The sequence below is a fragment of the Dunckerocampus dactyliophorus genome, chromosome 5, assembly GCF_027744805.1.
Source record: "Dunckerocampus dactyliophorus isolate RoL2022-P2 chromosome 5, RoL_Ddac_1.1, whole genome shotgun sequence".
NCBI lineage: Eukaryota > Metazoa > Chordata > Actinopteri > Syngnathiformes > Syngnathidae > Dunckerocampus > Dunckerocampus dactyliophorus.
In genome coordinates this window covers 21,365,793-21,386,569 of record NC_072823.1, presented here as the reverse complement: position 1 = coordinate 21,386,569, position 20,777 = coordinate 21,365,793, and the positions used below count along the sequence as shown (strand labels likewise).

At 40.8% G+C, this 20,777-nt stretch overlaps 1 protein-coding gene across 2 annotated transcripts in view; it reads right to left on the bottom strand.

The window, feature by feature from the left end:
• Window positions 1-20,777, bottom strand: part of wwox (WW domain containing oxidoreductase) — a 241,343-nt gene that overhangs the window by 201,126 nt on the left and 19,440 nt on the right. For both annotated transcript variants that reach the window (XM_054775914.1, XM_054775915.1), the window contains exon 5: window positions 19,547-19,653. In XM_054775914.1, the coding sequence (XP_054631889.1) occupies window positions 19,547-19,653 (107 nt within the window). The remainder of the gene's footprint in view (window positions 1-19,546; window positions 19,654-20,777) is intronic.

Below are 20,777 nucleotides of genomic sequence, written 5' to 3'. Positions count from 1 at the left end.
CCTTTTCAGCTTCCGTCGTCAGTGAACAATGGTAATTGAAGAGAAAGGGTTATGGAATCTAATCTAATAATAACAGTACATTTTATTGCAAATGTTCAGAAAACGGAGGTTTACCATCACCATCAAGATACCAGAATGGTTTGGCGGTGAAGGAGCAAGCCGTGTGTTTAAACCAAATATTTTTACGGGCGTATCAATTAATCGCGGATTTTCATCATTCACTGGTAGGAGTGGAACATAAGTCCCACAAAAAACAACATTTACTGTATTACATGCATGCATGCATGCCTGCCAAAGAATCTTGAGCACACCCCATAGGGTGTCCTAATAATTTCAAATGACTGTAGACCTATTTATCTCATAGACCTTGACAGAAATGTCTATAAGTGCCCGCGCAAATGTCTTCACATTCTGCCTTCTTCCTCCTCTCATTTTTGATCTTGCTGCCCCATCTTTCCTTCTCTCCATCATCCCCCCCTTCACTCCCAGGCCTGGCTGACATTAACCTGGAGCACTAACGTACCCCCATGGTTCTCCATGTTGCTCTCTGCACGTCAGGGCGGGAGGCTTTATGGTACACATCCATCAGTGTCACACGTCAGGATTTATGGGAGATGGAGTCCAAACCTGATCATTCAGAATCAGTCTTCCTGAAGTCGACCCTTGGGCGGCCGTGGGGGTGTAATGGATGCCCCCACGCCACTCCCGCCACCACCACCTCCCTTCACGTTTATCTCATTCTGCTCTCTCTCCTCTTAGCCCTCTCCCCCGCCGTTACCCTGCTTGGCTCCTCTTGGTCATCCATTCAACACGGGAGATTTGATTACCCAAATTAATGAAGCAAACTCACTGAAGAAGGCATCCAAATGTTCTTTTAGCCATATAAATTCGCACAGACATTGACATGTGCGGGGTTTCATTTGGGTTAATCCATCACTACACTGTGTTAACGGGCAGCGGTGCCCTCTAGATGAACTACTATTACTGTTGCTTAAACAAACCTATGTTTAAATCTCAAAATGTCTCTCAAATTGCTCTATACAGTGACTAACAGAATATCACAGGAAATGACTTTTGTTACCATCTTTCCTCAAATAGAAGCCTCCTTTCTAATAGACACCACACCCAAATTAATGTGCGTGCATTGGCCGGTTGAATAATTGCATTTTCCACTCAAAGAAATAATTTCTGGCTTTTAAAAAGTGTTTCTGTGACTTCTTTACCACAACACCACCTGCAGAGTAGACATAGCATCTGTAACGCTTACGTTTTTAAACGACTTTAAAGAGAATGAAGGTTCGCGGGGAAAAATCTGCTTAACATTTCAACATGAACAGACAGCAATAAAGTGCTGTCTCTTCAGGGGTGAGAAAGATGGTGAGAAAGATGGTGAGCAAGAACCAATACATTACCCATATCAAACGTCTGGTACTTTCTGCAGTTGAGTAAAAAAATATATAGGGCCATAGTAATGTTAATTAAACATTTTATATGATAAAAATAAGCAGATAGGATTTTGAATACTTAGAATATTTGAGATACATCAAGTAATGTGCCATAAACGCTGCCCAATTTATACATATGTTCTTTACTGTGCAGCCCATGACAAAAAAATACCAGCGTGAACGCTAAGCGAACCACACCAATGTTTGTTTGTTTTTTATTATTTTTGGTTCGGACCAGAATACTGAACCACAAGTGTGAACGCAGCCTTTGTTTGTTTCCTGCTGATCCTATCTATTCTTTTATTTGGTTTTTACTGAACACATCTCCCTTTCAGAGCAGGTAATCATTAAATTGTACTGTAAATACAGCACACACATACACACACACACAAGACTGTTCATTTCTCAGCTGAAACATATTAGATAATATTACCCCGCTGGCCTCCAAAGAGATCCAGACCCTAATAAAGGCGTTAAGCTATAAAGGAAAAACAATGAGGTGGCTCCTGCACCTTTGCGGCTCCCAAAACACTCACAAATACCCGAAGAAAACACTCGCAGGGACCGAGCCTGGTCACAGGTCAGGAGGGCCTGTAGCGCTCTGCGGTTCAGGGGAGCACAGCCGCTTGAACCCGTAATATGCTCCACTCTCCCCTGGCGCTACTTGTTGGTGCTTGAGTGCGGGCAAAATTACACCTGTACTGCAGCTTGAGAGCAGCAGTGTCACCCACACAAACACACATACACAGCGAATGGGCCTCTAAAACTGGACGGCTGCAGCTGATGAAGCAGGATACACAACACAACTAGATCACCATATAAGTCATGCAATCTGCATGACAGCTGATCTGTAGGCCCTATCATTTGCATGCCAAAGTATGGCATGACACGTTGATTAGAGGCAGTTTGAGATGTAAAACTAAAATGAACCCGACATAGCTTCTACTCTGCAAGTCAGATGTGAGCAGAGAGGTTATCATTGATACGAGGCGAGAGAGAATGAAACTAATAAAAAGGCAGTGTATCAACGTATCACACTTAAGCGATAGTCATGTGAGGGCAACTACACCACAACTCTGCTGTTCTCTAAATGAATCCCCCTTCGCCCGGTGCTTGATTTATGGACCTGTAAAAAAAACTTGTTTTTAATCTACTGCTGCCTGAATCTGCCTCTCTAATGAAATGTGGATCTGTGTGTGTGTGTGTGTGTGTGTGTTTGATAATGATGTATGGGGCTGAGGTCGGATTCTTTGAGCATGAATTTCGTCTCTGATAAATATGCATTCAGTCACACGGTGTGATTAAGATATAAACCATTGTTAAATCTGTGTCAAAGCACATATAAACATACACATGTACGTATTTACATGTTTGCATATACACATGTATACGTCTGTGTAATGTCTGTGGAGGTTCACTCATGTCAATATGTAATACAGCAAAGGCAGGCCCATAAAGGCAACACAGGCATGGCAAATTGAGAAAAGTGCAAACACACCATGTGTAAAACACTGAATTTTACACAATGTACAAAAACAAAAAACATCAAAATGCAGTAGTGGTTGTCAAATTAGAATGCTTTGTCCTACATGGCAGTGTAATGTTTGTCGACATGCATGAAGCAAAATCAAATGCAAAAAAGAGTCCTTTTTCTCTAGGGCAGTGGTTCTCAATCATTTGCTGTCAAGTCCCCCCTAGAGGGCCGACATTTTTTCACGTCCCTCCAATTGAAATACTTTTGCAAACCTGTAGTATTTATTTATTCATTTAACTGTACAAATCACTGGATGATTTGCTGGCAGCAGCATTGTTCAAGCATGAATAAAGACACTAACAGACCTGCCAACCTTGAAGAAATGTAAGTATAGTAAAGTATATGCCGTTGTATACAGTAAAGTGTCCTTTCGTGCCCCACTGACCCACTACCATTCTTCAGAGGACTGATGGTAGCGCTCACGTTTTCTTCTCCTGACAAGCTTTTTTCTGGATGCCCCAATCAATCAGAAAGGGGATTCATCAAAGAAAATGGGTTTTACCCCAGTCTTCAGGAGTCCAATACCTGTATGTCAGGGGTCAACAACCCGTCAATTGCGAGCCAACACTCGATCTTTGGAACTTTGGAAGACTTTTCGATTGCAAGAATATTAAAAAGAAAAAAAATCTTATTACATTGCCCTCCCCTCCTGGAGAGTGACCAACAGGCACGCATTTTGACCATTGAACTCGCCCGTATGCCTCACCGCCTTCCAGGCACACAACCCGCAAGGTCCAACCAGGAGCCCAGTCCCCAAAACCCGGTCAGAGGTACCCGCGCACTTACACTGGCTCGGCTCGCCCCGCAAGCAACAAACGTGCAGAAGTTGCAAGAAAGAGTGAGAGGGAGTGACAGAGCACAGTGATGTGCCTACGCCCACACAACAGTAGTTACTGCACGTTCATATGGCTCAAAATCTGCCTTTGCGACCTCTAAATTAAGGTGCAAATATAACTCCATAGATGTGCACCTCAAAAAAAATGTTGCTCGTTAGGGTTGACTGTATGCATTGACCAGCCCTCTCTTCTCAACCACCATCGCTCTCCCACGACAATGAGCCAACAAGCCAAATAGAGTTGTAGTTTGCTCATAGAGCCGAGGACACAAGCCCGACACCGACGAAGATCCATCCGCGAGCGTGGCTTATTCGTCATTGCATCACTGCATCAACAAATTAAAATTAAAAAAAACAGCACAAATGGTAAAAAGATAGAAGAAAAGGCACAATGAAAAAAAACTGACATGTTGACGCCAACAACCAATAATAACACAAAAGCTCAGTATTTAAAGACAAAGTTTGAAATACTGTATGTATCACTTTTTACTTTACTTTAAAAACCTTTCTAGAAAATAAAAAATATACATATAAGATGTGTATGTATATCTGGGTTGGGGGCGGGATCTTGTGCAGGTTCACAACCGAGATCAGGGATCTTGGGCTCGAAAAGGGTGGTGACCACTGCTGTATCTTTTACAGAATACCAGTCTGTCCCTGATGTTTTCCCTTGAGAGAAGTGGTTTCTTTGCACCCTTCTTGACTACAGGCCATTTTCCAAAAGTCCTCTCCAAAAGCCTCACTGTGTGTGCAGATGCCCTCACACCTGCCTGCCACCATTCCTGAGCAAGCGCTGCATTGGTAGTGCCCCGATCCCGCAGCTAAATAAACTTTCAGAGACAGTCCTGACGCTTGCTGGACTCCCTTGGGCGCCCTGATGCCTTCTTCTCAACAACTGGACCTCTCCCCTTGACGTGAAAATTAATATTTGTGTCATTCTCAAATATTTTGGCCGTGACTGTATATCTTTGCAAAGGACAATACTACAGAAATGAAACTTGGATATACTTTATAACATACAGCTTGCAGGATAACAAATGAGATGTAAATCTGTACTGCTTTCCCTGAGCGAACTGCAGCTCCCCAGTGCCGGCAGCACTCATGCAGCCACAAACCATAACACTACCACCACCATGCTTGACCGTAAGCAAGACACAATTATAGTTATTATATTACAAGCTGTGCACTGACTACTATAAAGTATACCCAAGTTTCACTATAGTATTGTGCTTTGAAATACTTTGAGATGATACCATAAAATCCTTGCCGAATATATGATGGGTGCACTCACAATACATCCACGCAGCACTACACTCCATGGCACAATACATTATTCTGCTCAGTACAACACCGGTATGGAAACGGGAGTTCAGAACATTCATCCTTTTTAAGATTAACTGATGAAGATTAATTTGAAACATAACACTTGATTGTTATTTTCTCCATGAAGAAGCAGTCAAATGCCCAGGAAGATGTTGGAGATCAGGCTGGCACGTCCTTTCTATAAATGGCAGCTGTTGACTCCCACTGACAAATCTTCATGAGTGGACATCCAGTCTCTAGTTCATAGCAAACGCTAAGTGACAACAGGCTACAAGCATACGCAGTCCTCCCCCTGCTCACTCCAGTGAAAAACACGAACACGCAGAGACACATAAACTCATTAGGTTCCCCTCTCGTATGACTACCCTGAGCGGGATATGAGAGACGACATGCCGAGAGATGGCATCACACAATTAATACGTCAAAGGCTTATCAAATGCTAAATTACATCTAATTAGCATTAGATGTGGGCACAGGAGCTAATTTCAGACTAAAAAAAGGGGAGATCATAGTGGATAAATGTTATAGCCATTTGCCAGATGGTTGTGCAGTCAACATGATTGTTAGTTTGGCAGGCATCAACCAACTTGGCTGCAGCTTTTTACAACTGGCTCATCTTCGGAATTAAAACGTGGTGGTCTCTCTCTGTGGTCAGCACTTCTGAGGCTTCAATAAAGAAAAAACCTTCTCCTTTGGCAGCGGGAGCAGGAGGCGCTGCTGATTCAGTCTCAACTAGTTTGTGGTCTAAAGAAGAAGAATAGCAGAATGTCAGCTATTGGAAGTTGAGCTACAGTATTTCACAAGAGTAGATCCCTCACATTTTATTACAGTAGTAAAATAAAGTCTACAAATGCAACGTGGACATACTTTTGGGTCGTCAGGGTACAGCATGTATAGCAGTATATTTATATATATCAACTGAAAATGACTCAATACAGCTAAGTCTAAATAGGATAGTAAATTAGAGGATAGTAAATACATTTTATGTCAAAAGTGTAAGCAAAGTTGCCTCAGTTTACGTACATTTCCCGATTAGTGTGCAATATGGCACGCGTCTTGTGTTGTTATTAATACACTGCCTGATTCTAACTGTGTTCCTAACGTATTTTTATCACAAAACATCCCTGTTAGCATCGTGTTAGCATGGAAACCAGAATCGGAAGTCATTGTCCCCCATCTCTGTCGCTCATCTATGACATCATCAGCGTTTGACTCTAGTTTTTTGCTAACTAACAAAGTTACGCCAAAAGTCTTTGCTTTTTTTTAATTGATCGCCGCTGCAAAATAACCCATCAAATAACCTAACAAAATTGCAGATTCCAGCATTTTGATTTATGACTGTAAAACTATTTAAAAATCTTTTTTTGTTAACATTTTTGGGTGATCGCAATGGATTAATTTGCTGTGCATTATTTGTTTTGAGAAAAATGTATTCCGTCAGAATAGGCCTGTCACGATAACAAATTTTGCTGGGCGACAATTGTCGATATCGATATTATTTAACATTGTAACTGGAATGTCAAGAGAAGCACTCGGAGACCGCAGACCTCGGCCAAGCGCCATACTTCCGCCCATATTATGATTCACACCAAAATAATAATCCTATCCTGTGGATCAGTCTTTGATATTTTGTAGAACCTGTTGGAAACTTGTCCTGTATTTTTTTTTCCCCAAGTGCGCTGACCATTTTTTGTGGAGTTGTGGAGTATGCACAAATATAGAAAATGGTCCTATCTCGCAATGTTGAAGAATCCTTTACAAAATTTCTGGATCCAGACGGTGATAAGGAATCACCCCCAAAATTGAATCAGTTCTTCCCATTTCCCCATCCCATTTCCGGCAATTCCTGAAAATTTCAGCCAAATCCATTCAGAACTTTTCAAGTTATTTTGAACACAAACAGACAGAGAGAAACGCCGGCAAAGGGTTTGAATTATCTCACAACAGGCACAATAATCCCCAATTAAAAACACCTCATAAAAACACAAGCTAGTGTTAACACATGGCAGGATGAAACTCAACTCTGAACCCACGACGTCACTTACTGTCCACCACTCACTCTGCTTCCCTCGGGGACACATTTATAGCAACACACACGAGCACAAGTCTTATTTATGTCTGAAATGGGTTATTTACTCTTATTATGTCTACTATATTGGGTAATACGAGTGTAAAGGTGAGTATAGGGGCGTTAGTTCATGTCTAGAGGGTTCTAATAATGTTTTAAAAAAACTTAATCAGCTTAATCAGTCTTAATCAGCTTTTCTATGCTCGAAAATACTCCATTAATAAGGAGCGCTATTCAACTTCACTTATCATGGTCGGGTCTGGACCAAATTAACCGTGATAAATGAGGGATTATGTACTGCTTTCCAAGTTGTACCGTGACCACACTGAATGGAGCACTCATGCAAGCCCAAACCATGACCCTCCCACCACCATGCTTGACTGAAGGCATGACAATTATCTTGAATTAAAACGTGGTGGTCTCTCTGTGTGCTCAGCACTTCTGAGACTTCAATAAAGAAAGAAACATCCTCCTTTGGCAGCAGGAGAAAAGAGAGAAAAGAGATCCAAGCCACCTCTCACCTCTCATAAGAAGCCCCCCTCCTCCTGAGGGCTATGAGCCCGCCTTCAGAAGGTGAGGGATGAGAGCCTGTCAGGTTCAAACAACAAAAGAGGTTCTTGCCTTACACATCCTTCTCCAACCTGTTCCCTTCAGTAGCAGTGACATCATTTAAATTATTTAAATCCTCCCAAAAGTAACCTATGGCAAGTGACCCGTCATTCCACGTTCCTCAAGTAAGAGGCGGCCGCTTGAACTGCTTATGTGGCACAAAATACCGCCCCAGCTAACGCTGCTATTTATTCAAAATTATTCTTCTTTCACACAGAGCATAGTTCACTGTAGTGCAGGCAATTAGGGGCAGGCCACACCTCTTCAGTAGACAGAGCACCTGGTTAGAGCAGACAGACATGAGGAGGAAGAAGAGGAGGAGGGGAGGTAAACGGCGCACAGCTTTTCCTAAGCAGGGCAGGGAGGGAGGGAGGAATGCAAGGCAGGCACTTTAGGATTCATTTAGGTTACCCCATCTCCCTGGTCACTTTATTAGCAGCCTGGGAAGAGTGATGCATGTCCCACAGCTATGCAAAATGCATAATCAAGCATTTAAATACAAGAGTGGAAGGTGTGTATGCTCTACTATACACACACACATATATATATATATATATATATATATATGCAACATAGTGCTTACAACGGAAAAATGTCTTTTATACTAACAACTACAGAGGTACAGTAACTTTACATGTATTCATAATCAAATTTTTCGAGATGGAACATTCATACCAAGTTCCCACAAAGAACACATTAAGCCAAACCAGAAAGTTTAACTGCATCACGACATAGTAACAAGTCTACCCCGTAAACAAATACAGGTGGTCCTTCGGTTACGTATGAGTTCCGTTCCCATAGACTCTGATGTCAGTCAAGTTTTAATGTAAGTCTAAAATTAACCTAAATGAACTCCTAAGTAACTCACATTGTTATGTTCTCCCTGCTGTTCCTGTTATTTTGTCCCTGCCTTTTCCTCCTGTGTGTTTTTTTCTGTCCACACAACTCCCTACTCCGGCAGGAGGCGGTTCCACTTGGCACACCTGCAGTTGATTGCTGCGTTCCTACTTACGCTCACTGCTGACAGCTGAGCAATGCTAGATTATTCCTTTGTATCTCCCACGACACCAGTTCTGTTGCAGCTCAACATTTCGATATGTTCAACTTCTCATCCTGCATCTACTTCTACCATTTTTTTCTTGTAGTTGGTACAACACCTTTTGGACTGCTTTTCCTAGTGCCCAGTGGACCTTGGCCTCCTCCTGCCAAGTTTTGGAAGTTCCCTTTCTCTTGGACTATTCCATGGTGTGCCTTTTCGCCCCATCACTTTATGTTTCACCTTTTGGACTTAATGAAAAGGCTTGTTACAACACTCACCTCTTGTCTCTGCACCTGGGGTCCACCAAAGTACCAAACATACCACACATGCTACACAGAATGCATGAAGGACATGAAATTCAGTCATAAAACACTAAATACTGTCCAAGAATTAAATGAAACCAGAATTTTAAAAAGAGCAACTTTTTTTTTTTATCCCTGTGGTTTATTGGGAGGAGAAAGTAGAAGACGCAGGAGAATCTGCAGAAGGTGCTGAGGTATAGGGTTCATGCAGGATGACTTCCTGAATCAACATAAGGCTCACTGGGATACAGTGTTGGTTCTCATCTTCTAGCCAGTGCACAAGCAGCCTTTCCATCTCAATAATAATAAGACCACTAAGTTTCTTAGTTCTCACTGTCGCTTTCATAGGAGCAGAGCATTTTACATGGTCAAGGATACAATCTTTATCCTTAATGATAGACGTCACAAACAGATGAAAAGTGCAGCCAATGTCGGTGGGCCTTTCTCCTGATGTCTATTTCCACTTCTATGGTGATGGCTTTTCTTTTTCTTGGCACACTTCAACCAGAAGATCTTGCCTTACACTTGGTAGACATCATGAAGGGTAAAAAGCTGATTAATAAGTGCAGTACGTTATTCACTCTGTGTAGCTGTGAAGGAGACACACACAGTACAGTACTCATGTACACACCACAAGTTACCACAGTGTTTACGGACCAAAATTAATTTATTAATTTATGTGGGCGTGTACGTAACCACAAAACAGCGATAGTTAGAACGACGTAATCCGAGGACCACCTGTAGAGAATAGTCCAGCCTTTGGCTGTTGAGAGCCATGGCTAGAGACAGTGCCAAAGAGGAGCCAGAGCATGAAAACCCTCTTCCATCGTTAAAGTCTACCGTTTGGGAGCACTCCGCTTTCCTGGTGAAATACATAATACGTGAATAAGTCAAAAGCAGTGTTGGCATTCCTCAGTAGAGATGAGGACGCTGGAAGTATTAATGCTGCACTTCAGGCAGTAAGGAAGTTGTTAGACAAAAGCTACGCAGTTTTACATTTTGTTTCCTTACTTTACCGAACCGTGAACTTAAAACGGAGGTACGTACCAAACCATGAACCACAATGGCGCACCATTACACACATCTTAACAATCTATGCTATTGATAATATTCCCACAAGCTGTCTTGTACCCATCACCTCTGTGATGTATCACATTAAATCCTATTGTTCTTTTCACAGGCTCTCATTTGAGGATGAGGTGAAAGATGTTTTCAAATTCCAATTTACATCATGCAATTCCATATATCCCCTATCTTTGCCGTGTCAAGGTGATACAGATTGTATAGATTGGGCAAATGCAGTAGCTTTTTATTCTCAGTTGACAAGACACAGAAATGCAAACAAATAAATAATACAGGTGAAGACGGATGAAAAGATCTCCCCGGAGAAGCTGACGCGTGCAACTTTAAATGAGTTTGCGCGATGCCTCATCCTGGAAATGAAGAGAGCTGTCGCCTCATTCGGTGATTCCGCGCATGCAACTGGGATTGGAAGACGATATTGGGACAGCGTGGAGGGCTAGAATAGCGTAGATTTGGGGGACAATCCGAGAAAGAGAGTCTCTGCTTAAGTAGAAGATAAAGATGGATTTAGTTGAGCTTTGAGCATTGATGCATCAGCAAAAGCACATGTAAACATACACGTTATAATGCATCATTCATCTTATACACCATAAACAAGTTTTCTTACTTTATAATGTTACAATGGTTGTAAAAATGGTTGTGGACGCTAACTCTTCTACTCCTGAACCGCTGCACACAAAAGCGTGAAAATTTGTCAAAACCTACACTGCTGCTGTGTTGCCTGTGCTATTACTTTTCTTACAAATACACCACATGGTGGCGATGATATTAAAGCCCATAAGTCTAATTGACTTGAAATTTCTCATACAGATTGACGCGCTCCACAAAATACCCACGGTAACTTTCGGGCGCTAGCCGACTCACCGCAAAATTTGGTACACACCTTTAGGGCACTGATAAGCACATGTCTGGGCCAGATTAGTTGGAAAACATGGCAAAACATATTTGCAGCAGCATGGGCGATACTTAGCAAATAATTGTCCATAAGTAATTTGGTTGATGATTATAAAACTTTCAGGATATCTGTATTACATGTATGCTAGTATGTCTTCCAAAGTATTTTGCGCACAACCCATTGGCAGCGCCAAAAAGATCATTTACAAAATGTCAGTACAGTGATGACTGTACATGCAAAATTGCTAAAAGATTCCTTAATGATTTGGTAAAAACAACAATGGAGAAAAGTAAAGGTGACGTGAGACTTTTCCGATTTAAACAAACCGCATCAAAAGAAAGAGAGGGGGTATATTGTGACTAAAATCTCGGCATCCTAAGGCCCTGGAGGGAGCTGCGAGCAAGCATCCAGGTCAGCATTTCGTATGTGTCACTTCTTGTCGGCCTCAGCGGGAGGAGCATGGCGTGGCACTCTGGCTAGCGGGGGAACGCGGCCTGTCAGACTGCCATGGGAGGTTATTCAGAAGGCAAACAGACAAACGCGTGCACACACACAGTACACCAACAACTACTACTCCTCCCACCCAGCCCACTACACACATACACTAAAGGGTTCAGACTAAAAGGATAGTGAGGGTGACATTGAAGTGCATGTATGTTTTAACCAGCATTCAACAACAAAGTAAAAGTCATGCAACAAAGTAATTTTCTAGAGCAATGGTGGGACTCATCTGGAGCTTGCATGTCACACTGCAGGCAATGCAGTTTCCCATTTACGGGCACTGCATAGGGCATCTATACACGTAAATAAAATGTGTTTTATTATTTATTGATATGGATCCTCACATATGGAACTGTTCAGCAAATCAAATTTGACTTTAAAGATGATGGAAAGTATAATCTAAAAGTCGAATAAAAATTAGGTACACAAAACAAGGCTAGGCAAGAAAGGTTGAGGGTTTTTTGTTTTGCATTTCCTTTGTTTTTATGCAAACAAAAAGGTCTGCAACAAATGCATTAAATGAAAGGTAAACAACATGGTTTAAAGTTTTTAAATAGACTATTAACAGTTAATGGTTCGAAGTTTAACTTCTTTTTGCACTTTTGCACGTCATTTTTACATTTAAAAAAAATTAATAAATATATATACTTTTTTTTTTATATTTACCCCTGAAATATATAAAAGTACTAAATAAATCAAATAACTTTTATAAAGTGGTGTGAAAAAGTGAAAAAGTGTTTGCCCCCTTCCTGATATAACACATTTTAAGAGACACAAGGATTGTAAAGTATTATTAGATTTAAATATTTGTTCATATTTTTATATAATTATGCAACTAAGAATGACCTCCACCAAGGCCAAACAACCCTAAATATGATTTTAAAAACACAAATTATCGTGTATCATGGAATACTGTTCCCCTCCAGTCCTGTAGGTGGCAGTAAAGCATATTACAAAGTGGGAGACAAATTCCTGGATCTGCAGTGTCACTGCAGCACTTGGCCACAATGCAAGTGGACTATAACAGCAAAATGATACATACCTTCATCTAGATCAGCACCAAAATGTCACAGGTTGTGCACCACCCTTTCCAAAGTTTTGGATAATTTTGCCTTTTCAATTTGTGGATATCTGTCATTTTTGGTCAAATACTCCGACAAACAATTAACTTATCACATCGGACTTTTGTGCTTAGAATCTCTTTAAGAAAAGTGACGGGCAAGTGGAAGTGTGTGCCGGTACGCGTGTGGGCGTCCGCCACTCATCGCCTTTCAGAGCACTTGTCGTGCTCAGCCTCTCTCTGGCCCGTGTTAATGTTGCTGCTTGACATTGCAAGCACCAGACTTTCCTCCCAGCAGCCTCCGTGGACATCCAGCTTTAGCCTAATTGGTTCCAGAGCAGACTCTGACAGGACTCGCCACGGCCATATTAATACGCCATCACAGACACACATATGCACAGGGAGACACATACACTGGGCAAAAACAAGCACAGCAATCAGTGACTGCCTTACTAATTAGCGCCTTTACAAAGAATCTCATTAGCATGTCTTGTAGAATGGAATAGTGGAGGAAGGGAGGGGTAAGCATTTTGGAATTAATAAAAAAAGAAGGAAATGGCAAAATAAGTGTGTGCATGTGTGTGTTTTGCATGCAACACAGGGGGCAAAAGGCCTTGCATGCAGTGATGTGCACCCCAGGGGAGTCTATTACAGCTCTCTGAGGGAGACGCTGAAGTCAAAGATAAGCAGAATTTTAAAGGCAATCAGGAAAAGTAAATCTCCGACACTAAAAGGCAACATGTTGGCTGTTAACGGGAAACTTAACCTGGCTGGACTGTGAGTGGAATAGTTGAGGAGCAGTGTGGAGGAACATGTATTTAAAGTGGACAGGGCAAGAGGCCAGGAGATGCTGAACAATGAGAGTTTTTTTCCCGAAAGAGTAGCTACCTAATGGTGTCAGATGGGTCATCGCACACCCCGTTAATGAGACATGGAGGTCTACCAATGTAATTAATGATGTTTAGAAGACACTCACAGTTCCAATATATTTTAATTGCGTACTGAACACACTGAAACGGGCAAAAATAAATAAAAAATATAAAAATCTTCAAAATGCATGCCTCACAATTTAATCGTGCACGAATGAGGTGTTTCTAATATTTTGGTCCTATCAGGTAGTTTAAATATCCAAAATAAAGTCTTTCCTCAACTGCAGAGTTTATGAGGAATTTATTAGCACTAAGTTAATTTTTTTATTATACTGACAAAAACCCTGGCAAAGGAGTCAAAATGTAAAGTTGAGATGCACTCAAAACGTATTTTATTTTTTTGCAGTGTTCAATCACGGCTGCATCATAAAAACGTGATATGTAAAAAGATAACTGTACCATGAAAAATAGTGACAAATAAAAACTTGCACACACCATTAATGTCACTGATGACCGTCATGATAATTGGACACCATGTGGTTTTTACATATCAAACCATAATTAACTTAATAAGGTTTTATTCACGTGAAGTAATTTTGCTCCATAACTATAGCCTATAGCTGATGAGTGCCAGAAGCAAAACAGGTGTTCAGGGCGCAACCCATTGCATGCTAGTTAAGGCGTGTGATGGCGAGACACAAAAGGTAACGATTGTTATCGGATTTACAAAGTTCCTGTACTTCATTAACGTTGTCTGTGCAGCAGAAATTGTGTGCATGTTTTGCAAGCAGCACATCAATAATGACTTTCACTGCAAATCATTTTACAGGATGCAGTTACATTTAAAATGATACTCCGGTCAGGCTTGTGTCCTTTTTTTCCAAATATCCAGAATTAAACGATCAATCAAGAAAAACTCTCCAATTATTCCCTACTTCCAATTCACGGCCCCTCCTCTTTGCAGTTTAGCTAAATAAACGCCCCCGCTATAATGCGAGTATTTCCGGTAGTGGCTGCCCAATTACCAACATGTACTGTAAATGAAAATTTGTTTTTTCAAGCATATACTAAAATATATGTAAATGTATAGCATGTGTTTTAGATAAGTGTAAAATGTGGAGATATTTGCTTTTACAGAAAATATGCCACAGGAAATATGGCATGAGGAACATTTTACCCAGTAGGATGCAGAAGAAAAATAAGAAGGCACTTATTATTAAAATATGTTGACATACGAGAATAACTTTTTCTTCTCCTTACCCTGCACACCAGATGCTCCAAATCTAACTGGTTTGTCACTTAGTGATGCATATCTTTTGTTGCAACGCTTCAATCGCTGCATCCCCCCTTAGTCTTCACCCCACCTTTATTCTCAGTTTAGCGCCTTCACGGTTTTACAGTGGCTTCATCAGAACCTATAAAAAAAAAATCCCCCTTTGAACCCCATAACGGCAACCAGTATGTGGCTTACTGTAAAACCCAATCATAAGGTAAATGTTTATCCCCTGGCTGCCACTCTAAACACTCCTAATGAGCCTGCTGGAGGGCTTTCACACACTCATTGTGCTCAGATTGGCTCTGTTTTGGCGAGGGAGAGCTTTTCGAGGAACAAATCAAGCTCTATGATGTCATGCATGAATATGAACATATGCACTGTAAAAAGCGCTCAAAATGGATTTTTCTGCCCCTTAGGAGTGTTCTGTTAAGTGTGCGGTTGTGTTTTTACGGTTCTTGGCAGAGTGCAATATATGCGGCTGGGAAGGAGAAGTCCTCTGACCCCGCTCTTCCTAACAGCCACTAGCTGTTCTGACCTGCCCATTATCCTGCCGTGACCCCTCTATTATTCCCACTGTCGGTACACGGCGCTACATTGAACCGCGACGGCCTGCTCTGAGCATGAGCCATCACTCTCAGTGCTCAACAGCAGCATTAGCCCCACACAGTAAGAGGTAAGAGTTGAGCAAAGAGGGAGTTCAGCGTAATGGTTTAAGCAGGTAGTTAGAGGTCAGAGGTCCCTGTACAATCGGGACAGCACTTCCACCCCTGGCAGCCGGAGCGGAACTCCAAGAGAGACCTGGAAGTAGAAATGATGACCTTTTGTACAGAGGACCCCAAAATATACCCTCTTATCAAAATGACCTTAGCGTAGGAGCATGGGAAGGCGAGCGAAGTCCATCCATCATCTTAAAGATTAATCCTCCTCTCTATTCTTCTCCTGAATCTATTAATAATGTCAGCAGAGGAGCAAAGATGTATTCTGATATTGTGACTTTTATTCATTAGCTTTAACTTGGGGAGGAAATACTGCGAGGAGCGATAATGGGCTGCTTAAAGTGTGCATAGAGTGCAACCTCCAAAACTGAATGACCCTCAGGTCGTAGAATTCGAAATTCAAACAAAATTGGGGGTAGAAGTCGCAGAAAACTTCAAAGCTCAACGAACATCATACAGATGCAGTCAAAGTTATTTAAGCCCCCCCCCCAATCGTAAATTACATTCATTTGCAAAATGTACAAACTCTGAACAGAAGCCTTTCAACAGTCAGGGTGCAACGGTATGTATGTAATCAGATTTTTCAGTGCGGAACATTTTGTACAGTAGAGAGGCGTATCGAATCCCCACACGGAACCCATTGAGTGAGGGACAGGAAGTGTACCTCCCTCACGATACAGTCACATATCTACTCCGTAAATAAATACAGTGCAGCCCAGTCTTTAGCTAGGTCATTAGTCACTTGACGTTCCAAGTGAAATACGTAAACGGACAAGTGGAGAAGATGAAAGCCATGTGCCGCTAATGTTCACCAGAGATAAGGAACGGGGCTACAAGCTGGAACTATTTATGTTGCACTTCAGACAATAACCAACATTACCTTACCAAAAATAAAATAATGATTCTCTCTCTCAAACTCTTTTTGTTGCACTTGCCTATTAAATTTAAGACTGAGTGTTTTATTGTTTTTACATTTTACTAAAGTGGTGCTTGACTTATTTTTACACTTGTATGACAGTTAAGATGTGACTTAAAACATTGCCCATACATTTGGTAAGCAGCAACCGTCCTATGGAAAAACTGTTTCAAAATCAGAACAAATCAAAGATAGACTAGCACCGAGAATGTATTGTGCTCAATTGTAAAGGTCCCACTGTACACAGACTTCCACAACATTTTAAGCAGGTGTGGAGCTTAAAACAAGATAATCTCCTACTCAGATCAGAGATATTCCAATCTGTTTTTGACAAAGCAGCTCCATTCTTAGATGCACAGCACACTGCACTGACAGCCCCATGGGTATCCTTCAATTAGAGGCTGTGTTGAGTTTAAACACTGAAGATCTACTCTCTGCCTCAAAGGCGTTTGCCTCGCTCGCCGTCTCTCTATTTTCTCCTCTCTGCGTATCAGTGCTGAGCACTCACTCTCCCTCCTCTTCAGGTTCCGCTGTCTGTAATCAAGCCAGCGTTAATGGCTTATTCTTTCTGCTCCAGCAGCCACATTTCACTTGTTTATTTTCCCACACACTCGGAAAATCTGCAGAAGACGAGTCACAAGTGCAGCGATATTAGAGGAATAATCTTAGGTAATTATCAGATGCTCCCTCTCACTCCCATCCCCCAAACCGTCATTCGACTGTCTTGACTTTTTGTAGAGAGTTTATTTCATTGACTCACTCAGGAGTGCACACAAGACTTAAGTCGTTAATTCAGCAGTTACAGTTGTAATATAAAAGAAAATTGTACAAAACTTTTGTACAAGTTCTTGTGAAAAGAGGCGTAATATTTTTTTGTGCGTATCATATATTACCTATACGTGTGTGTGTGTGCGTGTGCGTGTGTTAAATATACAGGTATATGTATATATTAGGGCTGTCAAAAGATTAAGATTTTTTTAATCAGATTAATCACGTTTCCAATACATTTTCAAATTAATTAAAAAGAAAGATAAAAGGACAGGACATAATATATTTCTATGTATTAACTAGGGATGTACGATATGGCTTTTTTCCGGTAACCGATATGCCAATATTGTCAAACTCTCAAGTTCCAATTCCGATATCAACCGATATCGATACGTGTAACATCACATATTTGCTGTCGTAGAAGGACTGAGCAATGAGGAGTTGCGTTTAAAGACACCACGTCATTGAAGTTGAATTCACATTTTTTTAGTGTATTTTCTGGGAGCATACTTAAATGCAGAAAATTGTACTTCCGCATTAATCCACAAATTTTCTATGCCACTTATCCTCACTAGGGCCACAGGGTAGAATATCCACTTATTGTTTTTCTTTGTATTTCTGTTTATTTAGACCACACATACACACATAATAAAGACATTGTTGTGATGTTCAGAGTGTCTGTGAATGCATCTCACAGTCTAGTGACAACAAGGAAGTGTCCTCCCCAGGATGAAGGGACTAGAGACAAATTTTTGAGTTGGAGATGCATATATGGTGTTGGAATTGCACCGTTGTTGATGTGTTCAGATCAGAATAAAAGTTATAAAAGCGTGTCAGACTTGCTAGAAAAGCGTGTGTGACTCTGTGGGGATATATAGTTTTGCTTCTGTCTGTCGTCATAACACAGAGGTGTGGCTTGCCATGATGCGTATGCGTTAATTATGCTAAAAAAATGTATATACAGTGGTGTGAAAAAGTGTTTCCCTCCTTCCTGATTTCTTCTTTTTTTAGCATGTTTGTCACACTTAAATGTTTCAGATTATCAAACTAATTTTTAGTACGGTTAATTAGTCAATGACAACACAACTGAATACAAAATGCAGTTTTTAAATGAAACTTTTTATTATTAAGGGAGAAAAAGTGATGGTTCACCTGTTAAAACATAACTTAACTGAGATTAATTGAGATCTATGAGTCTGGAAAAGGTTATAAAGCCATTTCTAAAGCTTTGGGACTCTAGCAAACCAGAGTGAGAGCCATTATCCACAAATGGCGAAAACATGGAACAGTGGTGAACCAAAATGACCGCAAGAGCACAGCAACAATTCATCCAAGTGGTCACCAAAGACCCTACAACAACATCCAAAGAACTGCAGGCCTTACTTGCCTCAGTTAAGGTCAGTGTTCATGACTCCATCATGAGAAAGACGGCCTGCATGGCAGAGTTCCAAAACAAAAAACAAGACCTTTATGAAATACTGAGATGCTGTGGCATGATCTTAAAAAGGCGGTTCATGCTGGAAATCCCTCCAATTTGTCTGAATTACAACAATTCTGGAAAGACGAGTAGGCCAAAATTCCTCCACAGCGCTGTAAGAGACTCATTGCAAGTTATCGCAAACGCTTGATTGCAGTTGTTGTTGCTAAGGGTGGCCCAGCCATGTAGGTTTGGATTTTTTTCTCCCTTAAAAACTGCATTTTGTGTTGTCACTGACTAATATTGAAATTTCTTTGATGATCTGAAACATTTAAGTGTGACAAACATGCCAAAAAATAAATCAGGAAGGGGACAAACACTTTTTCACACCACTGTATATTTAAATGTTTTAGTGCATTATCTGATTTTTTTTTTTTTTTATTCAAACTTTTTCCAAATTACAATACATTTGTAATATTCCTGTCAGCATAATGTACTTTCTTTCCACTGGGTTTCATTCAATATTTTTCATTATCATTACCTGTCTTCTGTCTCTGTCTGATTAGATGGGAGGGGTCACATGGTTCTAGTACCTTATAGTGAGCCCATTATGACTTGTTTTCGGTACCAAATATGGTTCCATAACCTATAAAAAAGGAGATGGTGCTTTTTTTTTTTTAACTTTTTTTTTATGGTGGCAAAGAAAAAAGTTTTTTTTGTTGTAATTGTCAATTCATCATTCAGTGCTTTCATAGGTGTCAATGCAGGCAGCTGGCATAGACGGGATCAAGTCAAATGATAATTTAGATGACTTCTTATTTATGGAGAATACTCAACTCCTGTCTACCTTTCACATTTAAACCAAAACAGAGGGTTTGACTGCCACTTACCCACTCCTGCTGTATGCTGCTGATGGCCTTGCTGGCTCGGGACAGGTTTCTGCAGGCCAGGATGACGTGGGCGCCATGAAGAGCGAAAGACCTGGCTGTCTCAAAGCCTGGAAGACGAAAACAGAAACGAGAGATGGGACATGAACAGATAATTTTATTTAAATGAGATGCTTCAAAGGGGAAGATAACTTTGATTGAGGTTGGGGAGGAGGAGTGCAAGTTACTATCAAGTTTTCATATAATTTATTTCATTGAGCAAGCCAGTGGTCTTGGCGCAGAGAGTTAATCATTTCTCTCAGAAGTGATGACACTGATTGAATTATTCTGGTTCTGGTCTATTTCCTCTCCTCACAAGAAGATAAAGTTGAGGATGTGACCGTCGGCTTTTCGAGAAGGTATCGCCCCGCCCGCTCGTTAGAGAACGAGGAAGGAGGGTTGTCGGATATTAATTATGTTGCTAATGACGCATTGATGGTGGTAATTATGACAAACACGGCTAATAATAGCAGGAGTGAAATGAACAATCAAACACACAATTTTGGTGTGATAGTTCACAGCATCAAAAGGCCGCTGATAAGGACACCATCCCGGAATGGAACGCGACCTTTCAGATAGGCAATGGATTTATCAGTCCAAGAGTAGCCGAATCGTGGCGTTGCGATAGAACTGACTAAGATAGACGGGAGAGAAGTTCATTTCTAAATTACAAGTCTAAATGGGTCATTTCAAGCCCAAGGTTGAATTATTTTATTATTAGATTATTGTTACTGTATTTTCTTCGTCTTATTCTGAGTTGTTCGGATTATTTCTATTGTGCAAAATGGCGGCTGTCATTAATTAGTAGCAAGAGTAGGGCCCTACCAAATCCGTTTTACTTTTTCTCAAATTCTTTTTATTTTTTCCTAAATTCTGTTTTTTCCATTTACATTTTTAAAAATCTTTTTACACATACTTTATCACCGTAGATCATGTGTTTACTTGTGTCGGTGAATAGAATGTAAAATAAAATGTTAAACAAATGTAAAAATCCTTACATTTATTGATGTAATACATCATTGGACAACTTTTCATGGCGACAGAATCCTCAACAAACGATCACAGCCATGCTTGTGGTTAAAGAAGATGTAGTTGCAGGATGCAATTGCAATCGTTTTATTAATGTAAGCTATTTTTTAAGACACCCTTATTGTATTACCACTATTACAGGATGTGCGCCGCTCATACTTTGAAG